The 26,851-nt window shown below is 38.5% G+C and overlaps 1 protein-coding gene across 5 annotated transcripts in view; it reads left to right on the top strand.

Moving 5' to 3' along the window:
* Positions 1-994: 994 nt before the first annotated feature.
* STX18 (syntaxin 18) overlaps positions 995-26,851 on the top strand; it is a 73,475-nt gene continuing 47,618 nt past the window's right edge. The window contains exons 1-2 of one of the 5 annotated variants that reach the window (XM_064511441.1): positions 995-1,378; positions 17,300-17,366. In XM_064511441.1, the coding sequence (XP_064367511.1) occupies positions 1,314-1,378; positions 17,300-17,366 (132 nt within the window). In that variant the 5' untranslated portion in view covers positions 995-1,313. Of the gene's footprint in view, positions 1,379-17,299; positions 17,367-18,364; positions 18,447-26,851 lie in introns of those variants that run through there. The other 4 variants (XM_064511442.1, XM_064511439.1, XM_064511438.1 and 1 more) reach the window with 4 other exon arrangements.

Here is a 26,851-nt window from a genome sequence, read left to right as displayed (position 1 = left end):
CCTCTGTGCCACACAATTTTCTTTCAAATAGCTTGTCTACCTGTGGGCAGCATGTGGTAATGAATTTGCCTTGTTAACAATAGCAGCAAAGGTTATTTCACAAAGCTTTCTTCAGAATCAGTTAAGGTGAATTATAATTCACAGTGTGATACGTCTTTCGGGTATCAGTGTGACATTGTCTCAGCGTTAAGTGGTGTCGGATCTCACAGACCTTGAAGCTCAGCTTTCTAGCAGAGGAGAAATCTCTGTTGCACCTTCTAGGTGTAACAAAGATATTTTATTTATAGTCTGTGAATAAATAATCAAAATGCATACACATATGACCACTTCCTCCAGAAATCTCACACCAATACCAATCCCACACCCCAGTACAAATCAGCTACAATGTATTAATCAACTCTAATTAACCCATCTTTCCGTGCACCAGCTATAAATTTGGAAGACTATATATGTAACAGCTCTGCCTGGTGACACCACAGCTGGGTGGGCTAGACTTCAAAGCTTTGTTGGGATGACCTTTTTAATATGCTATAGCTACCTAGCAAAATCTCCTTGAAAATGCAGTTGATAAAAGTGTTTCACTTGCTAAACTGGAGTATTTTATGTCCACAAAATGACCCGCGTGCTGGTACGTGTCCGCGTATGGGGGGGTGGTTCTGGCGGTGTCACTGCTGGCGAAGCTTCTGCGCTTGGACTAGCCTTTCAAAGCAGGTGATTCCGCAGCAGCCAAGTGTTTTCTGTTCATCCAAAATCTGGGCAACGCCAGGCAGCCGCTGCCCTGGGACACCACGCCAGGCCCTCCCGGCCGCCCGGCGCCGCGGGCAGGGACCCGAAGGCCGGGGCTCGGCGGGGGGCGCCGCGGCCCCCCTGCCCCCAGCGCCGGGAGAGGCGCAGCGGCTCGGGCTGCCGTTCCCTTCCCCGCGGCCGAAGCAGCTGACGCTGTACCCTGCGAGCGCTGCCGTTCGCCAGGGCAGGCGGCACCGCAGTCCCGGGCCCGCCCCGAGCGCTCCCCGCCCCGCCGCGCACCACCGACCGCTACTACTAGGCCGCGCGAGAGGCGCCCGCGCGGTGCCGCCGCCGCCGCCTCCCTCCCCCCGGGCGGGCCGGGCCGGGCCGCGGGCGGAACGCGCGCGTGGGGCCGCGGGGCGCGGGGACGGCTGTGCGGAGGCACCGGCCGCCGGCTGGCAGGGCGGGGTGGGAGTGGGGGGGCGGCGCCATGGCGGTGGACATCACGCTGCTGTTCAAGGCCAGCGTGAAGACGGTGAAGACCCGCAACAAGGCGCTGGGGGTGGCGGCCGGCGACAGCGCCAGGGATGAGCTGCTCAAGCGCGGCGCCGCCCGCGCCAAGAGCGACTTCTCCAGCCGGGCCCGAGAGGTGGTGAGTGCGGCCGCGGCCTGCCCTCCCTCCCCTCCCCCCGCCTCCCCGGCGGGGCCCAGGCGTCCGGGAGGGCAGCGGGGGCCGCGTGGGGGGTGGCGTCGCCCCCGGCTCCCCGCTGCGGGCCGGGTGCGTGGGGGCGGCTGGGGGCGCCGGCGCGGCCCGGCCTGCCCCGCCGCCAGGCGCTGGCGCTGCCCCGGGGCGGCGGCAGGTGCGCGGGCAGGGAGTCGCGTCCCGCTCGGCGTAGGCGGGAGCGCTTGGGTGCGCGGAGCCGTCCGCAGGTTTTCCTTCCCGCGGCGCGGTATGGCGGTGCAGCGCCGTTCCTCTGTGCGCCGTGTGTGAAAAGCTCACCGGAACGTTTTAAGGGTTGAAAGGCCAAACGCTGAGGGGCTGAGGAGGCACAGAGCTAAGGCTGACCGGGGATGATGATATCCTTAATCCACAGTAGCGCTGTAAAAGTAAATTTGTTGCAGATTATCTTCCTCCGTACTGAGTAAATGGCAGGGGAAAAGTCTGACACCGCAGCAGGGTTTCAGTAATGTGCGTTTATTATAAGGCACTGGGCCATACTTTGAAAAGCTAACAGACGGTTCAGTGCCCTGTCCGAGGAGGGGCTTACAGAAAATAACATGATGCTGTCAAAAGCACATCGTGATGCACTTGCAAGTTTAGGACTACACCAAGAGTACACAGGCAATCCTGTTTCTGACATTTGCTGAGTTCTGAATAGTTTAGTTTTCAAGGACAGAGATTAGTGTTAAATTTAGGTCTTAATCATACTTTTCCAATTTCAGGGGGAAAAAAGTACTTAAATATGTTTTGTAACACTTAACATTTCATTTTAAGTAGTTCAGTGATTGCTTTGAGGCTTAAGCGAGGGTGTCAAGTTGGGTATATGTCAAAGGAACACCTAATTATTAACCCCCTATTAAAAGTTGATATAAATGACTTGCTTAGTATTGACTGTGAGTTCTGTGGTAAGGATCTATCTACAGGGATAAAGCCAATCCATAAAACTACGTTCAAGATTTTTGAACGTGAGATTTACTTTTTTTTTCTGGCATCTGCTGATTTTAGCTAATGGTATTCCAAATTCTGTAGCCTTGGAGTGAACAGACTCCTTCAGTCTTGCACTAGAACAGGGCAGCCTTTATAATTTTTAACACAATTTGTGTGTGTGTGTGAATTCCTAGAATTTTAAAAAAGGAATGAAATTCTATCACATGGCATCATATTGGCATTTATCTGCATCATCAGCACGGTTGCAACTTTTAAATCTACTATTTAGAACTCCAGCACTTGGGCTAATGCTGGGAGCAGGTTGTTATCCTCTAAGGGTTTAGCACTGGGTGGTGTCCGGGTACTTTGCCAGAGTGTTTCACAGTTATTTGCTGAGGCAGAGGAAGTGAGAAATTTGAGATTTTCAGGTTCCAGTCTAGATACTGTTACAGCCACAGACTTCTGTTCATTTCCTCCAAAGCTTTAACTTTCTGCCCCATTGCCTCCAGTACTGCCTGTGGCTGCACTTTGGTCCCTCATTCTCCATTCCATTAGTTTCTCCGTATTTCTAGGTTTCTGATCACGGAAGTAGTCTGTAGTCCAAATAATTTATAGCCTCAGACTGGACCCACGCCCACTTCTTCCTCACTCCTACTCTTCTCTCTGTCTTCCCTTCCTGTCACCAATGCTCCCTTGACCTTGCTGCCTCCCAGTTTGGGTTGTCATTCTCGAGTTCTGTTTGTTCGCAGGCCTAACCTCACCTCCATTCCCTCCTCATTGCCCAGCCGTAGTCCTGTGCTGTGATGATGTGCTGTATGTGTATGCTTTTCCTCCTACCTTATTCCTTTTTTTCCCTCCTGTTTATGTCTATTATTACCTGTTGGTCCCAATCTTTTCTTATCTGAGCTCCTCATCTTTTCTTAGTTTCTTAGGAGTGCTGCCCAGGCGATAGAAAGGACAGAGATGTGGCTAAAATTAATTACAGCAGCTTGTTAGGGGCAAGTAAACAGTTAATGCCACAGTGGATAAGCTGAACTGTCTTTCTGAGGGGAAGAGGAAAATGGGTTTAACTGATGGTATGCACATAAACAATGACTTGGAGAAAAAGATAAGGCTAAAAATGTTGCTGAGCATGTTCGAACATGACTTTTGTTAACATGCTGATGAGTGAGCAGGAGTGAGTGAAATGGATTGGGCCTGGTCTGTCTCTGCTCCTGTAATTCAGCTGTATTGGTGACAGTGGAGCCACCTCTGCCAGACCAGAGAAGGGTTTATAACAGTTTTTTAGGCCTTCTTTAAGGTCCGATTCTAATGGGGAAACAAAACATATAAACTACAGTTAAAGGGTAGGCTTTGTGGTAAATTTAACGATAATTTTGTTTGCTTCCTTCAGCAAAATACAATTTGACTTGATTATGTATGTGTGAAAGCGTCTTTCAAATACTTTGTTATAGCCTTGCTGTTAAACATTTCACTGCTGCTGCCAAGACTAAGCAATTTAACTTGCAAGTGTAATTTTTGATATACACATTAATTCTTTAATATGTTTCTATTTTTAAAAGCACCAAAAAATCCAGTGAATCCTTCTCTGCCTACATACAGTTACTTTTTTTTTTTTCAATCAGAAGAACATATCAAACTGTTATTTTTAACTAAAGATGATGGTCAGAATCCATGCAATAACAAAAGAGACCCTGAATAATTTATACATGGTCAGAACTTTTATTATGCCGTATTTGGTTGAGTAGTAGTTGAAGATCTCCATTTGACACTCAAGTATGGAAATGCTGAAATATTTATGCAAAGTCTACACACAGACATACTCTTTTTATGTTATATTCTTGGTAGAGTTTTGCATAGCTGTTTGCGGAGACTGTTTGCGGAGACACCTGTGCTTGCTCTGCTTATGTGGCAAACTGCAAGAGCACCAGCCAGCTCTGGTCCGAGTGGACGCAGCCTAGCTGAGGTGGCACAGCCCGTGGAGTGCACTGCCCTGCGGAAGGCAGCCACCCGGCTGTACAGTCAGGGTTTTTCATTTAGCCCATTCCATGAAGGTTGTGTATCTCATCATTAATATACTTGAGCACCTGTCAGAAGTGATGTAACTATCGCTGTCATATATAGCATGTTTTCTTTCTCCCTGTTTTCTCCCAAAGAGTATGGGTTTTGGTAGGACTTGAGGATTGAGGGAATGTTTACTTTGTTTTTTGGTGTTCTTTTTTTTCTTTGTAGACTCGGGCTCTAACTGGTGTTTAAGAAGGCAGACTGAAGCAGAAGCCGGCAAAGTTGTAATAGTTTCTTATTTTCTGTGGAATTTTGTTTCTCAGTGTTGCATCTTGCTTAAGATAGCTCTGTGTCTGCCCAATGGGCCTCTGTCTTTATGGTAAAGTTTCACTGCACCTGAGAAGTACAGTCATAAAGTCCTGTTTTATGTTGTCAGACTTAAAGTGTGTATGTGTGTATATATATATATATAGATAGATAGATAGGTAGATGACTTGAGGTAGGCATGAAGAATGTGGAACATAAGAGCTTTGACTTGAATCGGTATTGTGTAGAAAACCTGTGTACAGATGGGGAGACTGCATCGTATATGCTTTTGTTATTCTGTGTTACTCAGAGAAACATTCTGAATTAATTTGCAGTTTGAAAAGCTTGGTGGTTTTGTGCTCAGATATATTGCCTTGCTGCAGTCTATGGGGTATTAGCAAAGGTTTGTATGTTTGAGACCAACTTGGTGTCACAAGGATGTTATCTAGAGACAGTGTGAAATGTTAGCTGCAGAGACTGCTGTTGCTAATGGTGTCATTAGGCTATGACAAAACTGAGCAGTTTGCATATGGGTGCTCTTCTAAATCAAAAAAGACTGTGCTATGGCCACCAGCTTTTCAAAGGATTTTTCTTTACCATCCTTATCCATCAACTGTATCCTTCAAACACTGGGCTGCCTAGTGTGTAATGAAAGATGAATAAAGCTGTATGTGTGATGTATGTTTGTGTACTCTCTCTCATTCACCATTTAGATATTGACTAGGACCATGATAAGAATTGGCTGCTGTGGGATTCCCTGCAAGAAAGCCATGATAAATGTGATGGACTTTCCAATACTTGTAATTTATAGAAGACTTTTAGAATTTATTATGTGTGTATTAGTACTTTTTGGTTACCTAACACAAAAGCAGCAAATGTCCTTTTGTCACTAGACTTTTACTGTGGCACAGTTATTTAAAATGCATTATGTGAGGACGCTAAAGTTTGTTTCTCGTCACACTTTTATGTGCTTACCTGGTTATCTGGTATGGTATCAGATTTGAGAAAGAACTGGGTTATTTGCTAAGTGATTGAAGAGCTGCAAGGATTAGAGCAAAAGTACTTAAAATGATTGGGCTTGAATTAAGTGTTCAGTAACAAATACAGGCAGTTCAGTTGGAACATAGGCCTAGTTTACATCATACCTGTTTACTGCTTTACCATAGTCTTAAACCTGCTGTTTTGGGTATTTTAAAAGATTGTCCTAAGACATAAATTGAGGTCCCAAACATTTCCAAAATTGACAATCTTAGGAAATCATATTTATTTAAGCCTTTCCTGTTACTTTTTATGGCAAGTATGAGCTATTAGGAAGATCATCTGTGAAATATGCTTCTTTGAAAATATTGAAAGAATGATAACATTTAATAATTTTTAATTTAATGTGGCTGACTGCTATATGTGTTGCAGAAATGGAGTAAGGGCTGATACAGCCTATTAACATAAATAAAGACAAATTCATGCTGAAACATAATTTCATGATAGGCTTGTTTACAACTGTGAATGAAGCTTTCTGTTTAGCTAGGGAGATTAAGCAAATACTTCTTGCTTAAGGTTTAATGAAAAGCTTAAAAAAATGATGTGCTAGAGCATAAATTCTTCAAAAGCAATACCAGACATATCTGCAAATATATCCATGAGAATGGAAAATTTGAAAGGTTAAATGTTTCTAGGCCTTTAAATGCAAAGTTTCAGAATGATCAAATATGTATGTTTGAAGCTGTTGAACACATAAGGATGCCAGATTCGTGGGATTACAACATCTGCTATTCATATAACTTCTGTGTATGGATTCTATAGGATGATTAACTGATTAAAAAAAAAAAAAAGAATTGGTATGATAGGCCCATATTTACATCAAGAATATGTTTGGCTGCTCTGTACAAATATTTAATGAGGAGGAAAAAAACCCACATACGACTTGCCTCCTAGCTCTTGTGAAAGCCGCAACAAATGACATTGAGTATGAATTTTGAACAAAGAGTTTAATTACAAAGCCACCTGACTTTCATGGTATATTGCTGTGGTTACAAATAGGTTCCAATTGTCCTGTTGTAGTGGTGGCTTTTTTTTTTTTTTTAATTTGCACAGAGTAAAACAGCCTTTTTGTGTATGTCTACAGAAGTCCAGCTGGTGTCTCATTGTTTGAATTCAGCCCAAAGTATAATTCAAAATAGCATTGCTATTGGAAGCCTTTCTGTTGGAAGAGAGAGAGCACTGATGTTTGGTCCATGGTTCCAAACATGTTTTTTTCCCCACATACATTTTGCAGTCTGGTATTTACAATATCGTTGTAGGAGAAGGTAGGTCTGATGTCCTGTATATGGTATTTGCAGTGGCTAAATATTTAAAACTATCACTGCATTAATACAGCCTAGAAAACTATGGGGAATCCCAAAACTAGTAACTGTTCCCCCAAACTGGCAATGTTGGATCACCTTGAATAGCATGGCATGATTATTAACGTAGCACAATTAAAAGTGAATGGCTTTAAACATATGTTTTTTCTGATCCCTTTCAGACTGTCTTGAATTATTTGACAAGAAACCAAGAACAAAATTTAGACACAGTAATTATGTAATGTACTAGGTTAGAATAGATACTCAACAGCCAGTGCAAGGCACAAATAGAAAAACACAAGTCTGCACTTCCACTGGAAAATTTCTAGAGGTTTACCAATCAAAAGTTTGGAAAACATTAGCTAATTAGATCTAAATTTCAAACAAAGAATTCCTCATGCTTAATACCATTTTAGTATGATAAGAAGGCAGAGTTGGCTTGCAGATTGGAAAGTCCATAGGCTTTTCCACTGCCTGACCTTGAGTATAGTAGCTTCAGTGGTAAGCAGGTAGCTTCACTGTTCCACCTCAGCTACCCAGTCTGCTGATGCAGATAATAACACCATCCATTTCATATTGCAGGGTCATGGGGAGGGGTAGTTAGTGCTTGTATACTGTTCTACAAGTAAAAGTTATATGAAAATACTTATGCTAAGTATTAAACATTTTATTGGAATATGAAATTAATTATTACACCGTCTGTTCTGAGTCAGTTTCAGGTTGGTGGTTGCAGAACGTATCAAATTACATCTAAGTTTTTTAAAAGGCCAAGAAATATCCGAAATACTAAAAACAGAGAAGAAAATCTGGTGTCAGCCAGCCTGAAACACCAAATAACACACAGATAAATGTTTGTAGACAACCTCAGCTATATCGATATTTAATTTCAATTTACGTTTGAGAAAGAGATTGCCAAGTGAAACTCAGAACTACTATGTTCTCTTGCCAAGGGAACCAAAATTTCAGTATTAGTTGCCTGCGTGTAATTGCTCAGAATTTTTTGATTACATAGGCAAAACACTATCAACTTCCAATTAACTTCTGCAGTGTATTTTTCAGTTGGAACGTCAGTTAAAAATCAAAATGTTAACAAAGTGAGCTGGTTATAGGATGGGACGTGTATTTGCCAGATCCAGACTAGATCTGAATGGGACCCAATCCTGCAAACTTCCATATCTGAAAGTAGTGATATTAAAGTACATGGCAAAACACAGCCTGTAAGTCGAAGACTGTATGGTCATGCAGTGAATTACTTAATTACTTCGGTTGTGATTGAATGGATGATACTGACCAGTGCTATGAGGGAAATGATCAAAAATGATTAAAACGGTGTGCTTTAATTTTTCTTTTTTTCTTTTTTTTCTTTTCTTTTTTTTTTTGGTACTCAAGCAGATTAAATAATTCTAAACTGATTTACTAATGTTATCTTATATGTAATCATTAGAGTCAAAAATACCATAAGAAAAACTCCAATAAGACAATATTTAGATGCAAGGGAAATATATAGTGCTTTTGGTATAGCCTATCATAGTCTTTATTAGAAATTAATGACTATGCCAAATTTTGGACAGCCAGTGATTTTTCCAGTTCATTTCTTAACTTTTAATGAGAGGTAAGTTCTAATAAACTTGGCCCATAGCTGAGGTCATTAGACCTAATTCTGATGTCCTCCACATACGATTATGAACAGTGACTTTTTCCTCAAAGTTCACTGATGGTGCTGCATTTTGTACTTCACTTACATGCACACACGTTCCCTCCCCCATTTTGTGAGTAGTTTTGTGTATTATTCTGAATTGTATTTTATTCAAATGGGTAGATAGTGTGTAGTGCTTTCTAATATTTCAGATTTATCTCTTTCCCTTTGCAAATTGTGGTTAATGTTAGTTTTGTGTTATGAACATTTATTGTTTTTACCTCTCATTTCCTTCATTCTTCTTAGGGAAGAAATTTAGCTGGAGATATGGAAGGCAAATAAGTTGATAATTTTAATTAGGAGAGGAGAAACATGAAAAGCAGAGTAAGGAAATCTCAGAGGAAAGGTTTCTTTTTTAAAAAAAAAAAAAAAAAAAGGTTTTTGGAGAAGAATGGAAAGCTGACCTTGTTTAATGCTATAGGATTAAATGCCAAGTCACTAATGTTCCCCATGCGATGCTTCTGGTTTTAGCAAAACTGACATCAGTAAGAGTGGGGAGGATGCAGGTTGGCCTTGGAGAAGAAGCAGTGAACCCTGCAAAGTTCTGGGAACTCCTGAAATGTCTGTGCAAATTCAGCTCTCCCCTCTGAGACATCCCCCGCCCCCCAGTTGTTTGTTTTAAGTAGACTCTTAACTCCATGGGGATTATTTTCAGAATATAGATTGAACGACAGGATTGAAAGCTAGCTTGGGAGACAATTTTCCTTGGTTGCACATTATTTTTGTTATTTTGACTGGCTGGACCTCATGCAGTGCTGAGGAGTCCAAAAGTACTCTGAGGCTGCGGTTTGCGTTTGGAGGGCCAGAGCTCCGCTGCCTTCGCCCTCTCCTCACCCCTCGCGGGGCCTGGGCGGCTGCGGCAGTTCTTTCCTGACACGCCGTTGTTGGAGGAATTGTTACTGGTATAAACTCTTTCCAGCCTGTAGTTGTCAGTTAAGTTGATGCCTCCTGCGAGCTGCTGATTTCACATCTTTTCACATCTTGTCACAAGTAAGGATAAGCTTAACAGAAGTTTGTAGTGCATATGGAAGTAGAAAAAAATCTGAAGTTTGTCATATGTGGCCTTCTCCTTTTCTCAAATATCGGTTCCACTTGCATGACATCTGAAGAAGGAAGAGGAGGGTTAGGGGCAGGTGGCAGATCGGAGACAATTTAACACAAGGTTAGAAATATGGATGCAAAAAGAAGAATGAAAAAGAGGAAAAAATACAGAGGATGATAGAATACATCTAAAATAGGAGAGAAAGCAGGAAGGGAAATGGAAGAAGGAAGAGCAAGAATGAAACAATACTCCTAGGTTAGTGAATTTAATTGATGTAGTTATGCTTTTTACTGCTTCCCTGAATTCCTTATCAAAGTTTGCGGAACAAGAAGAGCTGGTTATTTTGAGGTACACAAATATTGCTGGAAGTTTTGGGCTCTCTATTTATGTATTTTTTTAACTATGATCTCGTGTTTGGGACAGAAGTAAATTTAAATTTAAGCAGACCCAAAAGAATATCAGTGTGGTTCCTTAGAGAAGTCACTGCCGGAATTTATTTTTCCATGTACTAGCAATGAGGACAAAACTAAGGCGCATTTCCTTGGAAGTTAGTAACTTTAAGGTTCTCATTCACCTCCTCCTCCTCTTCTTTTAAATGGGACAAATTTGGTGGATAGCAGCACACAGAAGAACTTACTGTGACTTCCTAACATACTGCAACTGTCATTTTCTGTGTGCATAGTATATCCTGCTTGTTATGTTAAGTAGAGAGGGTTGTTCTTTTTATTTAGGATGTTTGAAGAATACTAATTCTGTTAGTATCTGCTAAATCCAGACTTGGAATAGAGTTTTCCCCTCTATGGCAGTTAGCTAACAGACTTTCTGAGCCAGATATTAACTTTTTTGAACTCTGTGATGCATTAAAATATTAACAAAATGGGGAGATACCACAATTTAGGATGCTAGCTATGGTTTATACTTTTGTCATCAGCAAAAAAAGATGTTTAAGCCCTCTTAATCCCTGGTAACAGGTGTTTCAAAGCTTAAACACTTAGAGACTGCATACAAAAATTGGTAACAAGTCATTGCTTTTGACCATTAGCACTGAGGCTGTTGTGTTTTTGGTGTTAATTTGGACTGGTTTCGATCATCAAGATCAATTACTGCTGTAATGCTGAGCTGCTTCCTTGTGATTTTTGATAATGAGTAGATTAATGTTTTAGGTGCTTCACTGTAGATGAAAGGATATACATTTTCAATAAAAGGTCATGTAATTGTATGCTCTGCCTTGGAAACTTCAGACAATTATGCTTGAAAATATTCTTCAGGCTGGAGAGTATTAAAGGCTGGAATGATAGCTTCAGCAGTTAAGGCAATTAAAGGGTGAAAATTGGGGATGGGAATTGTTGGCAACAATTTTGGGAAAATGTTCTTTAATGTCTAAAATATTACAGTTTAATGTAATTGCATAGAATTTTAAATTATGGATACTTTATTGAAAACGTAAGTTTCCCGGCATCGGGGTGGTGTGGCAAAGCTTTTTGTCTGCCAGAAATGTCACTTTGTAGCTGTCAGATGGCAACTGCGAGGTGCTTATGTTGTCCCTTTTTCTCCTTTCATTCTGACTCAGCTTCTTTCCCCATGACAGAGGGCAGTGAAAGCAGCACAGAAATGTGGGCATGCTGAATCTGCTCAAATTTAAACCTGTTCTGTTTTCACAGATACTGTCTTGTACTTTAAAAAACAAAACAAATACAGTTAAATCTAGTTCATCTTCCGTCCCGTCTTCCCTTTCCCATTATTAATAGATTACCTGCTTGACATTTCCCACTGAGTATTTCCTTTTTTGCTTGACTTTTAAACTGTTTTGAATGGGGACGTCATCTCACAGATTCCCGGTTGAGTATCTCCTTTCTGTAGCACAGGGTGTACCCGACCAAGCCTTGCCCCTCGCTGGGCTGCGTGTCAGAGAAGCGGCGTTCCGGTGAAGTCCGGAGCGGCTCTCTGAGCACATCCAGGAAGTCTAAGGGTATGTCGGGCTGTGATTGAAAATAGGAGAGAGAGAGTCTTGTTTTGTGACTTGCTAAAAAATGACGTTCTAATACGATTATTAGAATTCTGATGGCAGTGTTCCAGTTGGAGTTCTAATATGGTCATTTAACTCTTTTTTACGGAGAAGTCTTTGAAATATTTAAGTCCTCAGATATTTAGTACAGGAGAAATTGAATGTTATCTTACTTTAGCAAACCGGAAATAATCTAGTTGCTAGACTTCTTGTGATTTCTGTGCCTGTGATAGAGGGGCTTAGAGCTGAGAAGCCGGTTTGTACGGCAGAGCACCAAGCGTGCTGTGGGGTGCCCATGGGTCTGGCTCCGTGGCAGCCCGTGCCAGGGAGCCGCGAGGAGCCGGGAGGCCGCGGGCAGTCTCCAGAGGAGAGGAGGGCTGATTAAAGGGACGGGAAGACATGGGAGTTTGTCAGAAACTTGTTAAAATAAAGGTGTTCTACGGAACATTTGTATTTTGCTCAGGAAAAACATATTTTTGAATTATTTCTGAGTAGTTCTAGTAGTATTGCATCATCTGCAGGTTTTCAGGTTGGCACGTATAAAATACAGACATAACTGCATCGTGGATTTTGTATTTTTCTTGCATATTTTCAAGTGGTGTGAATGGTCTTACAAAGTAGAAACAATTTTGAATTTCCAGGCTTTTTGATATTTCTCTTTTTTTAAAAGAAATTCAAACTTTCTTTTCAAAATTTTTGGCTGAGGGAATGTTGTCATTTTTTCCTCCTACCTTAACTCCCATTTAGCAATTTTCCTTTCTCTTGCCTTTACTATTGCTCTTTCTTGAAGAAGAAACAAGATAGTGTGAGCTGCAGAGGAATATACTGCTGAGCTTTGACACTATGTGTAACATAAGGGATGTTATACATTATATCTGTCTTTTATATAACTAATTCACTTATATTAAAAATAAACTGTAATAGCAAACTGACATGTGAAAGACAAACATGTAATGGTGATGAAAACCATTTAATGATTAGTGGGGAAACAAATATTTATTGAAAATAAAAACCATGTCTAAAGGCTCTAATGCTGACTTTTGGAAACATTACCATGTTGCGGTATTTGCAATGCCGTGTGTCCTGTACAGTAGATATTGTTTAAAATTGCTTGGGAACTGGAGCTTGCGATTGTGAGCTTGGAATGTCCTGCAGATAATTAAGTTGTGGTCAGGCTTTAGAAAAATAAAAAGTTCTCGAACTATGATTTTATAAACATGCTACAATAACATTTCTTTATATTTAACAGTTTCTTATAGAAAGTTGATACTCTCACGAGGCATTGATTAAAGGTAAAACATCAAGAAAGAAAAAATATTAAATTAAAACTTCACTTAGGATGTTGACAGTTGGCTTGTAATATTAAACAGATGTGCATGTTCTTGGGATAGTCTTCTTTCAGAACGTAGTTGTATACCCATTTTCAAATAACAGCTACAAATTTTTCATTAATTTAAAACTCTCCTTTCTTCAGTTGTCTTTGTTATGTATTTTTTCTTCAGGTCGATTCAGCTGGGTAGTGTGATGCATACTGTATTTTCTGTTGCGTTGTTCAAGGGAAAGCATTTCTTTATGTAGACTTAAACTGAAGCACAGCTAATTCAGCTATATAAAAGATTTATTATACGTATGTGAAGATTCTTGGGCCTGATATTACTTTTGCATGTATGAGAAGGGAATTTATTGGTTCTGGTCATGGGTGTGATAGAGTATAATTTGGCCTCTTTGGCTTACAGTAAGTATTGCACATAGGAGTCAATATCAAAATAGTGAATTTCATGCCTTTAAAATGTAGAAGTTTAACATGGAGGCAATTAGCAAGTAAAGGAAAAGAGTGTAGCACTATTAAAATGACAGAATATTGCGTCTAATTCTGATGCCAGCCTTTTTCAAAACTCTGATAACTTTTTCAGAGAAGAGCTACAAAAAGGATCTGAAGTCTGGAAAATCTGCTTTGCGCTGAGGAATATAACCTCATCCTATTTAGCTAGGAGGTATGATCACAAGAGAAAAATCTCTGATTGTCCATGGATTTTTATAGAAAAGCAGAAGAAAGTGCTGAAAAAGTATGAATTTGTTGTGGTATGATTTAACTGACCCTTGATTTGGTAGATTCTCCATTGCTTGAAATCTCTAAGTCAAGTGCAAATACTCAGAAAGTATTCAATTCAACAAGTAATGCAGGAGTTAATGCGTAGGGATGGCTTAGGAATTCCTTTTTACATGTGGGACACTGCTCCATAGCAAAGCAAAGAATTGGATACTGGTTTCCCAAATCCCCGACTACTGCTCTGGTGACCTGTGACTCTGATCCGTCTGACCGTAGACTTTGTGAATGTATGAATATTCTGCCTTTGTTTTTAATAATAAATGAACTTAGGGGAAACAATGTGTTGAAGTATTTCTAAAACAAAATAGCCATATTAAATTTAATAGGGTCCTTAATCTAGTTATCTGCTACAGAAGTTACTGCAAAGCAAGCCACCTCTTTTTCTATGATTTTTTTTTTCCTTCTGATTTATTCTTCACGAATTTCAGAGGATATATGGATGTGTAAAGATGGTTAAAGGAGTTTGTTTTTAAAAGAATGAAGGAAGCATTAACCTATGTGAAGTGTTAAGTGATTAAATAATACCACTTCATGTTGTTTCCACTTCCTCGGTTTTTTAACTCACTATGAAACCCATTAGAATTTATATAGGAAACACTTAGGAGAACTCGGATGCTGTATTCTTTGTTTTGAATATAGCCATCATATGTAAAGGAGCATACAGAAAATACAGGAAAGTGCATCAAAGAGAGAATCAATATGTGAAGGGAAGGAAAAAAAAAAAAAGTATTGAAGAGTTAATCAGTTTGACTAAAATGTGGCCTAGCATAAGTATCGTATTTATGTGTTTCTGTGTTATGGCATACAGAATGCACGGAGCTGTGGGCTGACTATGACTTTAGCATTGCTGGGCAATTTATTGTCCCTGTCATGGAAAATTGCAGTAGTTTTAGGAGTGGTTTGTGGGTTCACACAATACACTTGAAATACTTAGTATAATTTTCTTTAATGGGGAAAACAAGTAATTTTTTAAAGTTTTTCTTTTTTAATTTACAATTAATGAATGAAATGTGGCCTCTTTTATATAGCTCTTAAAATAAGAAACTATTCTTATATTTTATATTAAGTATATGCATTATATGTAAATTGTAACCCTGAATATTTCTATATTTATAAAGAAATACATGGAAAAGCATCCATTAAAGATACAGGAAGGAATATAATACAAATATTACATGGAATTTAACTTCTGAGTAAATTTGCTTGTTTTTGGTGCTAACGAGTCACTAGTTTACTTCGAGGAACAACTTTTGATTTGGCTATAAGTGATTGTTATTGATCTTTTTTGTACTTAAAAAAGAGCAATTGTTACAAAAAATTATCATTCTTTTGCAGGCATTTTATGGATTGAACTATTTTGAACAAGTTGTTTTGTATCAATTAGTTCTTAAAATACAGTGATAAATTTCCTTTATCCGGTGAGGCTTCTAAGCTGTGGTGAGAATTCCATACAGTTTTCTGGTGATAGGCAAAATCTTCTGTCAGTGCAGATACATGAATAATTATTTTTACATTATGAAGCATCTTTCTGCTAGAGCTTTTGTGGTAATTGGCCCTGACTTCAGGACTTGGTCCTTACTGGAAAGACTTTGAAATATGACGAACAAAATGCTAGTCATGTGAAATGCTATGAGATGAATTGCCACGCTGTTAAGCCTCTTTCATTAGCAAACTTGGAGACAGAGGGGGATTACATTAACATATTTGTTATTATCCTCATTACCAGTGCTTAAATACTAAATCTCTGATGGAACAACTCTGTAGGTGTCTGATCCTACAAAGATGGCAGTTTGGCTGAGGCTGTTCCCAGTGAGGTATTGTCATTGGTGAAACACAGATTTATCTTTTCACAAAGATACTCTTATTCAAATCCAACCTTTTGAATAGCAAGTTGTTTGGAATAAAAAAAAAATCCTGTATCTTTTGAACTATGATCTGAACTATTATAGAGTCTTCTGACTGAATGGTATGCTTTCTGCTTTAACCTGCTGTTACAGTAGCTCCAAGAGACCCTAACTGAGAGCAGGGCTGGGTCATCTTTGCCGAGCACTTAAACTTGTAGCTAAGCAAGACATTCAAAGAGGTTGGGGAAGACATGGGATGAAGTCCTGGTTGCCCTGAAATAGATTGCAAAGTTATGGTTGCTTTGACTGAAGACAAGATTTCACAAAAAATTCTTAGCAGAGTAAAAGTTTAATGTTCATTGTTTGTTCCACATTTTGTCTTGTGAGCAAGAGTGAGGATGAAGGCTCCAAAAAGATAGTATTAGTAGTCTTCTGAAGTTCTTTTTTTTTAGGCCTTTTTTAGTAAGGTGCATGCTTCACTTTTAGCTTTGTAAAAAAAAAAATGAACTGAAGTCATTGGAACTATTCATACATTACTGAATTGAGTCTGAAGAGAGAATTCTCGTAAGTTTCTGACAAATGGGACAGAATAATGAGTAAGGGCATTACTAATTTGAGTTATTTATTCATACTTTCAAAGATATTCTTCACCCTAAAACAAAACAATTCTGAGAATATTTGTGTATAATAAACTTGGGTAAAACTTGCAGCTTTTCAAAAAAGTGCATTTTTGAAAATATGTAAGAGTTGTAGCAATTAACCTACATGCACGTTTATAATTCTAGAAAATGGACAGCTTATTACATTCAAAGACTGGATCTGATAGACCCAAATTGCTTAAAACATCAGTTATTGAAGAGATCCCCCTGGGAATTTGAGAAACCATTTAACAGATGAAAGTACATTTTGAAAAGTTTGACCTTACAGGCAATCATAAAATGAATCAAAACAGCGCTTTCCTCCCCTGAAATGTACAGAGCCCATCTGTATCTAATCCAGTAATTATAGACTGAGTTCAATTACCTTTTCAAACTTGGAGCAGACTGGAGACTAGGCAGTGAACAAACATAGGGTTTTGTCTAGACCTCAATTGACCACAGTCTAAAACTTGAATTTATACCTAATTTTATTTTTAGTTTCATTTGATAGTTCTTAAAGGATTTATTTTGCTACCTAGCTGCCAGATCATTAAAGTTCTTGCTTCTTGACCTAGTGTTTACTGCTACATTTTTAGCCCAGTGAAGTTAATAAATGACACCAAGTCCTAAGAGTTTACTGGGTAAAGCATTTCAAATGTAACAAAAGCTTGGTTAATCAGCTGTTTTGTTTCTTTAGCTTTAATATTGCTGCAATCAAACTGTGAAAGAGTCTGAGCAAAATTATATAATTTATAGTCTGTGCTCACATCAATGTATTTGATGCCCAGATTAGGGGGGAAAAAAAAAAACCTTTTGGTGTTGTTTTTTGCTCTTTTAGAAAAATGATCCCAAAACCTACCAGGCTGTAATTTTGTCAGTAGTTGACACTGATTAAAAACTGACGAAAATATATTTTCAGCTCATTTATTTATTTATTTCAGTTGGAAGCAAAAGGATATCCATTCAGCCGTATACGTTTGTCGAAGACTACATATGCAGCTACAAGGGGTGTGTATGTGTACAATCCCACAAAATATACAGACCACACTATAATATACTTGTCTTTGAAAAATATGCTGTGCTGTCTTCACTGTATTATATGATAGTAATATTGCCAGCATGACCTTCTGGTTCCTTATAGGATAGCTTATATGCAACCTTAACTTGAAAAGCATTCTTTGCAATAAAGCTGTATTGTTTGCAGAGAAAATTGTTGAGCTGCACAGAAACCTAGCATAGCAAGTAAGACTTTTGTTGCTAAAATAGCATATTTCCTATTTCTTTGGTAGCGGTAGAGGAACAATGATTAGGGGCAGAGTAAACACTATATTTTTAACATACAGTTGTACAGTATGCTTTTGCTGGAATGATGTGTCTTGGCAAATAAAGGCTATGATAATTGATGCATCTAATTTAACTTACTGATTCATAATAGTAATCAGTATTGTGTAGCAGTTGCTGTAATTAGTTAAGAATGCAGTTGAGGATGACTTCCAAGTCAAGACATATTTAGCAAATAAGACGTACTGTTCCAGTGAATAATAAGCTTGATGTGACAAGCTTTTGATGTTTAATTAGCTTTCCTTGTAATACTTCAGAATAAAAATGATAGAATGAAATGTTACATAACTGAAAAACAGAAATGCCTATGAGATTGCATGTGATTATCCTGACTGCATTGCATCTATGTATGTTATAAGCATGGGAAAAGTTCTCTAATACTTTTCTTCTGTGGTGTATAGTAGTCTTCTGGATGAATGATAATATTCTGATAAGATAATAAGAGATATATCTTATTATTTTCATAGTCATAACTTTAAAGCAAAATTTATAATAACATATGATGAGAATATATGTAGCAGTTTTGGTATATCAGCCTGTAAATGAGGGGGAAGAAAAGACTGTCCTACACCCAGAAGCCAGGAAATCCCTACTTTAATTCCAGTCCTTTATCAAAATCCTATTTACAGACCTGCTGGTAACCTGTTGTTTTCTCCCTTCTTTAGCTCTGCATTAGGAGCTGAGGTGACCTTTCAGCTGTTAATAATGGTGAACGTCGTAATCTGTTGTACAATCATATTTGTACTGGTAGGTTTATCATGTAAGATAGGAACATATGTTATCTGAAAAAAATAAACTCTTCTGCTAAGCCCCCCCACCACTTTGTTTCCTATCTACCATAACGGCTATAATGAATAAACCATTCAGCTGAAAATTCTGGTAAACTTTATACTAGCTTTCAGCATATCACCAGGTTTCGTAATTGAAAGTAAGTCCAATTAATATTAAATATCAATTTTTGATTTTGTAATTTATTTAATAAAAGTGTGTTATAGCTGCATAGCAGTTAGAATAAGACTACTGCATACATGATGCTGAATCTGTTACTTCATTTTGTTTTAAAGAACTTCAGTTTTGGACAACATTTCAGAAACTAAAGCTTTTTAGAGCCATAGCTACGTGTTCTGAAAGTAAACTAAGGCAATGTCTTTCAGTCTGTAGGTTACCTGCAGTGATAGATCTAGATTTTGCACTGTGTCCACTCTGATCTAGGTAATTTTAATTCTAAGATGTGGCAATACTCCTCTTCCCATCCTAAATGCTAAGGCTGCTAACAATTAGTAATCATTGTAGTGAAATAGTAATACCTGCTACAGTTGACCAAAAAAAAAAAAAAAATCGTGTTACAGTAAAAATGGGAAAATGACCTCTTCACTATGTAGTGTACGGTCTCTCTCAAGATGTTTTCATGACCTTATCAACACTGTATTTGTTCCAGTTCGGGGTTGGTGGTATGATTCCACCTCCTTCCTCACTAGCACACTCTTTTTTTTTTTTTTTCTGCTTTTGTGCATGATGCAATAAAGTACAGAATTTCAGTTAGGATGCCACGTTCAATTAATGCTGCCTAATAGATGTTCTGCCATGTGCGTTCCACGGATTATGTGTTTGTAATGTAAGCATAAGGAATGTAAGAGAAAATCAGTCAGTATTATTTTTTAAAAAGTAAGATTTTTGACAGTTTAAAGGAAAGGAGGATTTTTAAAGTGAAAGTATTTGTCCTTTGTGCTTCAGTGGAAATTTTTCAATCCAGATTACTTAGATCAGTTCCCACAGTTGCATACGTATCCTCCGCATCTGAGCTGAGGATGCAAGAGCTCACAATTAGGTGGCGAGCACACGTCTTTAATTGCCTTCATTCATGTAAATATGTTTTTTTTTTAAATTATTTTCCTCGTAGTATCATTTTGAACTCTGCAGGGAGTATTGAGTAAATTGCAATCTCTGGACTGTACTTTGGTAAAAAATACTGTATTTTCAGGAGTCATCCCATTCTTTCCCATTTCCTTCACTTACAAAGAGTAGCTTCTTTTTGCCCTCATTTGTTCTTTCCAACTCTTTTATTTTTTCTGGTTGTCTGCTTTGATTTCTGGCTCTGCTGTGTTTTGTCACAGCTCTTTGTTCTGTTGCAATCTGTCCTTAGCAATTTTTGTGTCACAATGTTCTTAAGATGGTATTTTCTTTGTTCTCCTTTCATTTGATTCCTTTGTTTCTGATTTCCTATAGGCACATAGCACAGAACTGAGAGTTGCTCGTTTATTTGAATAGTAATAAAATTTTAGCTGCAGGAAGGATAAGTTAGTTGCCCACAGTTATCTAGTCAATAGTTTTGCTTTCCTTATACAGCAAAAGGCAGGCTTATTGTTTTGTTGCTAATTTGTCCTAGAGAAACTATAAGGAAAATAAAGGACAGTTTGTCCAAGTGATGATCTAATTTATATAAATTATTTTTCCTTTCTTGTCATTTGTTCTCATCTTGCTTCTGTTTCTCAGATTTTGCTTTTTGACTTTTTCTTTTCTTTGGCCTTATTCACAGTATTAGTATTAATAATGGCTACTAATTAAGTAATAAAAAGCTGCACGCATTTTGTTAAAGCTGTGCTTTTTTTATTTGGTCAAATGCAAATTCCTTAAATCAGTTTAAATGTGAGAAGCTAGAGTTAGCAAAACTTCATAATCAGGGTTAGGCTAAGCTGATACAGTGCTACTACACCATTAAAAACAAAGTTACATTGTTATAACTTTCAATATAGGCAAGCCACTTTTTTTTTCCTTCTCTCTTTTCTCTCTCTTATCATTTTTATCTGTCTTTCTGCTCCATGCTTATTGCTGCTCTAGTCCTGTCAGACAAACACTTGAGTTGCTTATTGCAGAAATAGTGTTTGAATCATTATTAAATGGACTGAAGAACATTCAGGACAAAAAAAAAAAGAATAATATCTTCAAACTGCTTTGATATCACGGCTTTTTCAATATCCATGCTATTGCTGTGCACAATGCAGCTAGGTAGTGCGTTCAACGATATGCTTTTCCATTGGTATAATACTAGAGATGAAGGCATTTGAAATTGGCTGGTTGTATTTCAGTGGGTGTTTCTGGGGAGGGGGAAGGATAATTTTGGGGTGCTCTGATTCTAATGCTGATCTGCTGGGGAGCAAAATGTGCTGTTAAAGACTTCAGGTCAGGTGAACCCTGTTTCGGCTAGTGTGTATACATGCATATATTGAGAGAGAGAATTTTGTTTAGGCTATTTTTAAGACTTTCACTTACTGATCCTTCTATAAAGAATATTTTACATCTTAGTAAATTTTCTTATCGGTTTTGGGGGTTTTGTTTCTTCCCCCCTATTGTTTAGTTTTTGCTTCATTGCCCTAAAGGCCGGCCCCCCCCCCCGCCCCCCCCATTCTTGGGTACTTCTAAGTGCATGCTAGCTCTTCATGTGTCCCGTGTTTGCACTGAAAACATAATTATTATTTTAGCCAAGATATATCTTGCACTTTTTTGCTTTTTCCTTGCTTTTTCTTTATCCCAGTCCATGCCCTTCTGCTGCTGTTCTTTAATCTCTCTTCCATTGTCCCTTCAATTCAACCTCTTCTTCCCTACCTTCAATTTTCAGTGTTGCCCTTACTTTTTCACCCCTATGCCACAGTAAACTTACCAACTGTCTTTCCATCTACTCTTATGATTACACCTCTGCAGGCCTTCACCATACCTTATCTTGACCAGTCTGCTTATGTTAAGTTCTCCTCCCACTGTAAAAATTAATATTTTTAATTTTGATTTACATTATTTTGGATTTCAGGAGCACTTAAATTTTTCATCTTAAATTTGCTATTGAGGTAGATCTGCAATAGAGAGGTGCATTATATTTGCTTTTCTCTCTGCCTAAATACATCATACCCATGCACAGGCAGAATGCTGAGATACCCATTAAATGCATTTCAATAAAGCAGAACAGAGCTATGGAGGAGCAGTATGACAGCTGTAAATCAGGTGTCTGTAACTGAAATAAAAGCTGGCAAATGTAGCATCACCACTGTCCTTGACACACAACACTGCCCACAGAATTTGTGTAAAAGTTGTAAAACACTGATGTCACAAAATACAATAGCATTTTACTCTACCCTTGAGTGAAAATTGTGTATGAAACTCTATCCATCTTTACAATAGATATTCCCGTTTTTACATATTAATGTCTGTTGAGATACAAGTATTTTCTATCCAGTTGTTCCTGTTACTTTTTTTTCCTCCAAAAGCATATGTCAACTGTAACAAAACCTGGACAATGTAGTTGTTATGGCAGAATGATATAGAGAAGTACTGATTTCTTTACTACATAAAAATTGGCAAGACATGATGAAATTGCTTGATGGCCATTTAACCTTAGAAAAATCTTTTCAGTAATCCTTGTGGCCTCACCTATAAACTCTTACACAGTTTGTACATATTTGCTTGTTGACATGTTATCGTTCTGGTTATTTGATGGTTTCTCCTCGCCCTACGCAATACAACAGTGGTCATGTGTAGGTTAGCACAAAGTTGTGGAAAGTAAGACCTCTATGAAAACTATAACACATTCTTGAAATTTTGGTTGTGCCACAAGCTGCTGTTTAAAAACTGTGATGTTGCTCACAAAGCACATCTTTAAAAATTGGGAGAAAAGTAATTGCTTTTTTTGTTTCTTTCCAGCAGATCTCTTCAAGTAAAATCAAAACACAAATTCATTTTGCAGCACAGTGTTTTAGTAGATTTTTGTCTTCTGAAGGTCTTCTGATTTATCAGAGTTCGGAGAACAGGAGTTCCCCCTTCCCTCTGGCTGTGGGTTAACATGCTCTTACCCAGCATGCGCAGTTAGGTGCTGAAGACCTAGAGTGTGCGCTCACTGCAGAGTGCTCATAAATGCATACCTGTCAATATATATGTGCGAGTGTGTGTATAACCATCTTGTTTCCTGAGGTTATTTCACAACAGACTGCATGCTTGCTGTTTGTGTGTTTGTATTTATAGTCACTTAGTAATTTCAGAATGAAGACTATGTTGCTGTTTTTAGTAGCTATGAAGATAACTTAGTAGCTTATAGCCCTTTCTTCTTGGAAGCTTCTTTGCAATTATTATTATTATTGACTAAAACCTCAGACTCAACACTGCAGTGTAAGGCTGTGGTATGTCTTAGTGCAGGTGTTGCTTGCTTTTATTTCAGCCAACCCTTTTCTCTCCTCCTCATGTTCCTCTGTGCTGAGTTTTTTGCCTGTGTTTTTGGGGTTTATTTCTGTTTTCTCTGCCTATTTGTACTTTGTGTGTGTTCTTTTCTGTGGATTCATAACCTTAGAAAGCTACCTGCTAGTGTAAGTTATGAGCTCCTATGAGTTTGGAGGCTCTAAAGATAGACATAGTGCTTTCCTAGTTGAATAATGTGTTGCAAGAAGAGGCAGCTTATTAAGCAGGTGAGTTAGCTTGGAGACAGGAATGGACTGTTGAATTTCCATATTTTGAGGTGTGTTACTAGTTTGCTGTATGGCCTTAAACAGTTCACTACTTTGATTCCCCTTTGTCTAACATCCAAGCTTTTGTATGTCCACGTAGGACTTAGGATGAGCTTTGAGTTGGCCGAGTCTCCTAGATCGTTCCCCTTATAGACTGGGGGAAAAGGAGGGGAGGAGAAGCTTTTATCTCCCATATTAGCGTTGGTTAGGACAATGCATATTCATGTGTTGCATTACACAGTTGCTTAGCTCCCGCCAATCGGATCAGAGTTTCGCCTTCTCCTGGCTAATAATGATTTTGCAAGAGTAAGCATCAACTTGGGCCAGTGTGCTACAAGCCCTAAATGTGTGTAATTTTGACATGTTCCTGGCATCGCTGCTAAGGAGTGTTGCTAGATAAAGAGAGATTTATGAAAACCTCTGTGAGGTGCCAATAAGAGGAACGTGTGGTAAGTTAAGAGTCACTGGGTTATGGGGTCAGCTGGAAGAACTGGACATTTTTCCTGGGAGCGTGTATGCGTGTGTAAGAGGGAGGGAAGGGAGGATAAGAAGAACATGTAATTTACTTTTTCTGCAAGACAGGAGAAAGTTGCTTTGCCAGGAAAAGTTACATGCATTACTGTTTGAGATTTTGGAGGGAGCTCTTGTTAAAATATTGGCAATGTGTCATTGCATTACCTTTTGTTTTCTTGACAGTAAAAGTTAAAGCTGCTGTGAGTAATACTTTGGTTTCTGGCTGTGAATTAAGAGCCAGGTTCCAGTTTTGCTCAAATGAGGTGCTGTTGGGGATCTATGGACGAAAGTATTTGGAGGAAACCAGTAACGCTACAGATTATAGTCTGGTTAGATTGCTAGGTGCATCCAAGAACCAGTCATACATTTGGATAGAGAATGGCATTATTTTGTGTTTTGGTAATGAGATACTACTCTTCCAAATCAAAACTTCTGTAACTGTTGCCGTTTCATGTTCAGTTGTATACTTCCTTCTTTAAAGGACCTTCAGGCAAGGAATAATGCCATTCTGCAAAAACTTTTCTTTGTCATAGACAACAAAAGAAATTCCAGAGTTGGAATAAAGGTTTTTTTTTTTAATTATGGGAAACTTATTTTTAATCAGCATGTATCTAAACAGCTTGCTGTTTTTTAAACCGGAAAGCTAGAAAGTGAGTCAGCCAGTGTAGAGGGGCTTCCTGATGACTTCAGAGTTGTCGCTTTAGTTTATGGACAGTTACTATACTTTCAGAAGTTTCTGGCTTTTAAAAAGCTTAATTTTCTTTCGTCCTTCCGTTCTTCCTCTTTTTCAGTTATATATGCATTCGTTGTGTAGTAGAGAATAGTTGGTTTTAGAGTGTAGTAAGTTTTCTAGTCACAAATAAGGTTGGAATTATTTTTTCTCATATGTTCTGATAATTTCCTATTGACATGATTAAAGTAGGCTCAAAAAGAGCTAACATATGCAAGTAATACGCTAGCTAGAAACACCACAATAGTAGATGACTGTCATAGTACCTGTAGAAATCAGACGCAGAAGTGGTCTATTAAGCCTTCTGATGAGGATTGCCTTCTACTGTATTTTTGTCACAATTCTCTTAGATATATGGGGCTGTTACTACTTCCTAGAGGAAACAACTTCAATCTATTGTGGTATGAAAATTTTTCTAGGCTTTGGGCTATGATTTTTTTTTTTTCTTTTTTTCTGATTTTATATTGTGAAGCATATCTATGTTGCCTCTTGTGAACCTGGTCAGGCTTTTTCTCGCTTGTTGAAAGTACAATAGATACTAATGCTCTCTTAGTTCTTATTTAACTGAGCTATAAATATTTAATTATTTTAACCTTGACATTGTACAGTATCCGCTGTCTTTGTGAGTCTGCAGATTGCGGCAGTGTTTCATGCAGCCTTGTAAATACTGTTATTCCATAGTGAACACTTTTTGTTGTTGACCATACTGTGATTTCAGACCTTTGCTGACATAAAAAGGTTTTCCAGTTTGTGGTTGTTTCTTCTCTGTCATTCCTAAACTCTTGTTATATGAAAACTCATAAAAGAAATGTTTGTGCTATCTTCTTGTTGTCCTCACAATGTCATAGTAGTTGCTCATTATTGCTTTTTATCATTAAAAATGTTTCTTACATTTAATTTCAGCTTCTTTAATGACTGGTTTTTTACTGATTGATGCTCATCTTGAGTAAAACTAAAATACACAGGAATCTGAATGGTTTGTTCAAATTGGGTAAGCGAGTATGATTAAGTTGAAAGAAGTAGCCCATCAAGTAAAATCTTACAACTGCATACAAAGCTATCTGTTGAATTAAAAAAACAGAAACCCCACTTTCATTTGCAATAGCAGTGTTCTGATTTTCATTAAATAAATTATGTTTTACTCTATTTTGTTTAAACTCAAGATTAATTTCTATGGTTACAGGGGATATAAATCTCTAGACTGCTTTTAAAAGGGATTGTTTATTCAGAACGGGGTTGACAGCCTCTCCTTAAGAGAAGCTATTACTTATTTTCTGAAGTTTAAACGCTTAAAAAATATTTGTAATGATACCCCAAAGGCATCATAAAAATGTAAAATAATTATACTCGAAAATAACCGAAATTACAGGAAATAGACATTTGAAAAACCTTACTGAGACTCATGGCTTAGAGAGGGGAGAAGATAGTGTCTTAATTCACAACTAAATTCTTGTCAAGAGTTTCTGCTTTCACTGATTAAAAATACACTTTTGAATTGGCAGCATTACTCACACGTGAAAGAATAACATTGATTTCCCGTTTTAATTACAGCTAGAAGTGATCTTGCTGCCCCTGAATTCTGAAAGCACTTCCTTGGGAGAAATTTCGGCGTGACTATCCACTGTAATTTCCTCAAGGAGAAGTCGCTGTCAGCCCCCCTCCCTCTCCCCCTTTCTCTTTTCAATAGGCTGAAGCCATTGCCAGATATCCCTGGTCAGAATTCATCTTTAAATCGGAAAGAAAAAAACAAATTGTGGTGAACAAATGAAGGGGTCCAGAGACATTTTTTCATGCTGTGTAATGCTTTCCTGCCTGGAGCTAATACTCATTTGGTAGTTAACTTCACAGAAATAAGGCAGAGCAGTATTTTCTCAAGGAAGAGGTTTTCCTCAGACGTTATGGCTGGATCTTGATCATGTTGGATAGATGATTGAGTGGGAACAGAGTAAGGTGCCTTCGTCCTCAGTGAGGATTTCAAGCCACCTTGTGCTTCAAACTTTTTGGCCCTTGCTATAGAGTTGAGAACCCATCATAGCTTGCCTTACCTGCCGTTTAAAAGGCACTTCTGTCACGTAAAAATGGGGTGGGTGGAGGGAACTGTAATATTAACGGACTTGACAATTTCCGTCAGACTGACAGTCTCTTAATATCCCTGTCTGGTATGTCTGTATATTTTATTTATGTTTTTGCTGTTGCTGGTTTCCTCACCTCGGTTTAGCCAAAACCATTGGTGTTATAGGGGCTGGTGGAAAGGAGTTACTTTCCTTGGGGGTGAAGAAGGTTTTGTTTGGTTGGTATTTTTTTCTTTTCCTTTTGATGTGAGGCAGCATAGAAGGAAGATGTGATTGCCTGACTCAGAGACTTTGTGTGGGTTTCCCTAGGACCTGAGCAGCCTCTGGCAGTGCTCCTCTTGCTGCCTGCATAAG

The sequence above is a fragment of the Dromaius novaehollandiae genome, chromosome 4 (genome assembly GCF_036370855.1).
Source record: "Dromaius novaehollandiae isolate bDroNov1 chromosome 4, bDroNov1.hap1, whole genome shotgun sequence".
In the NCBI taxonomy this organism is placed as follows: Eukaryota; Metazoa; Chordata; class Aves; order Casuariiformes; family Dromaiidae; genus Dromaius; species Dromaius novaehollandiae.
Note: the sequence above shows the minus strand (reverse complement) of the source record. Positions and strands in the feature narration are given on the sequence as shown.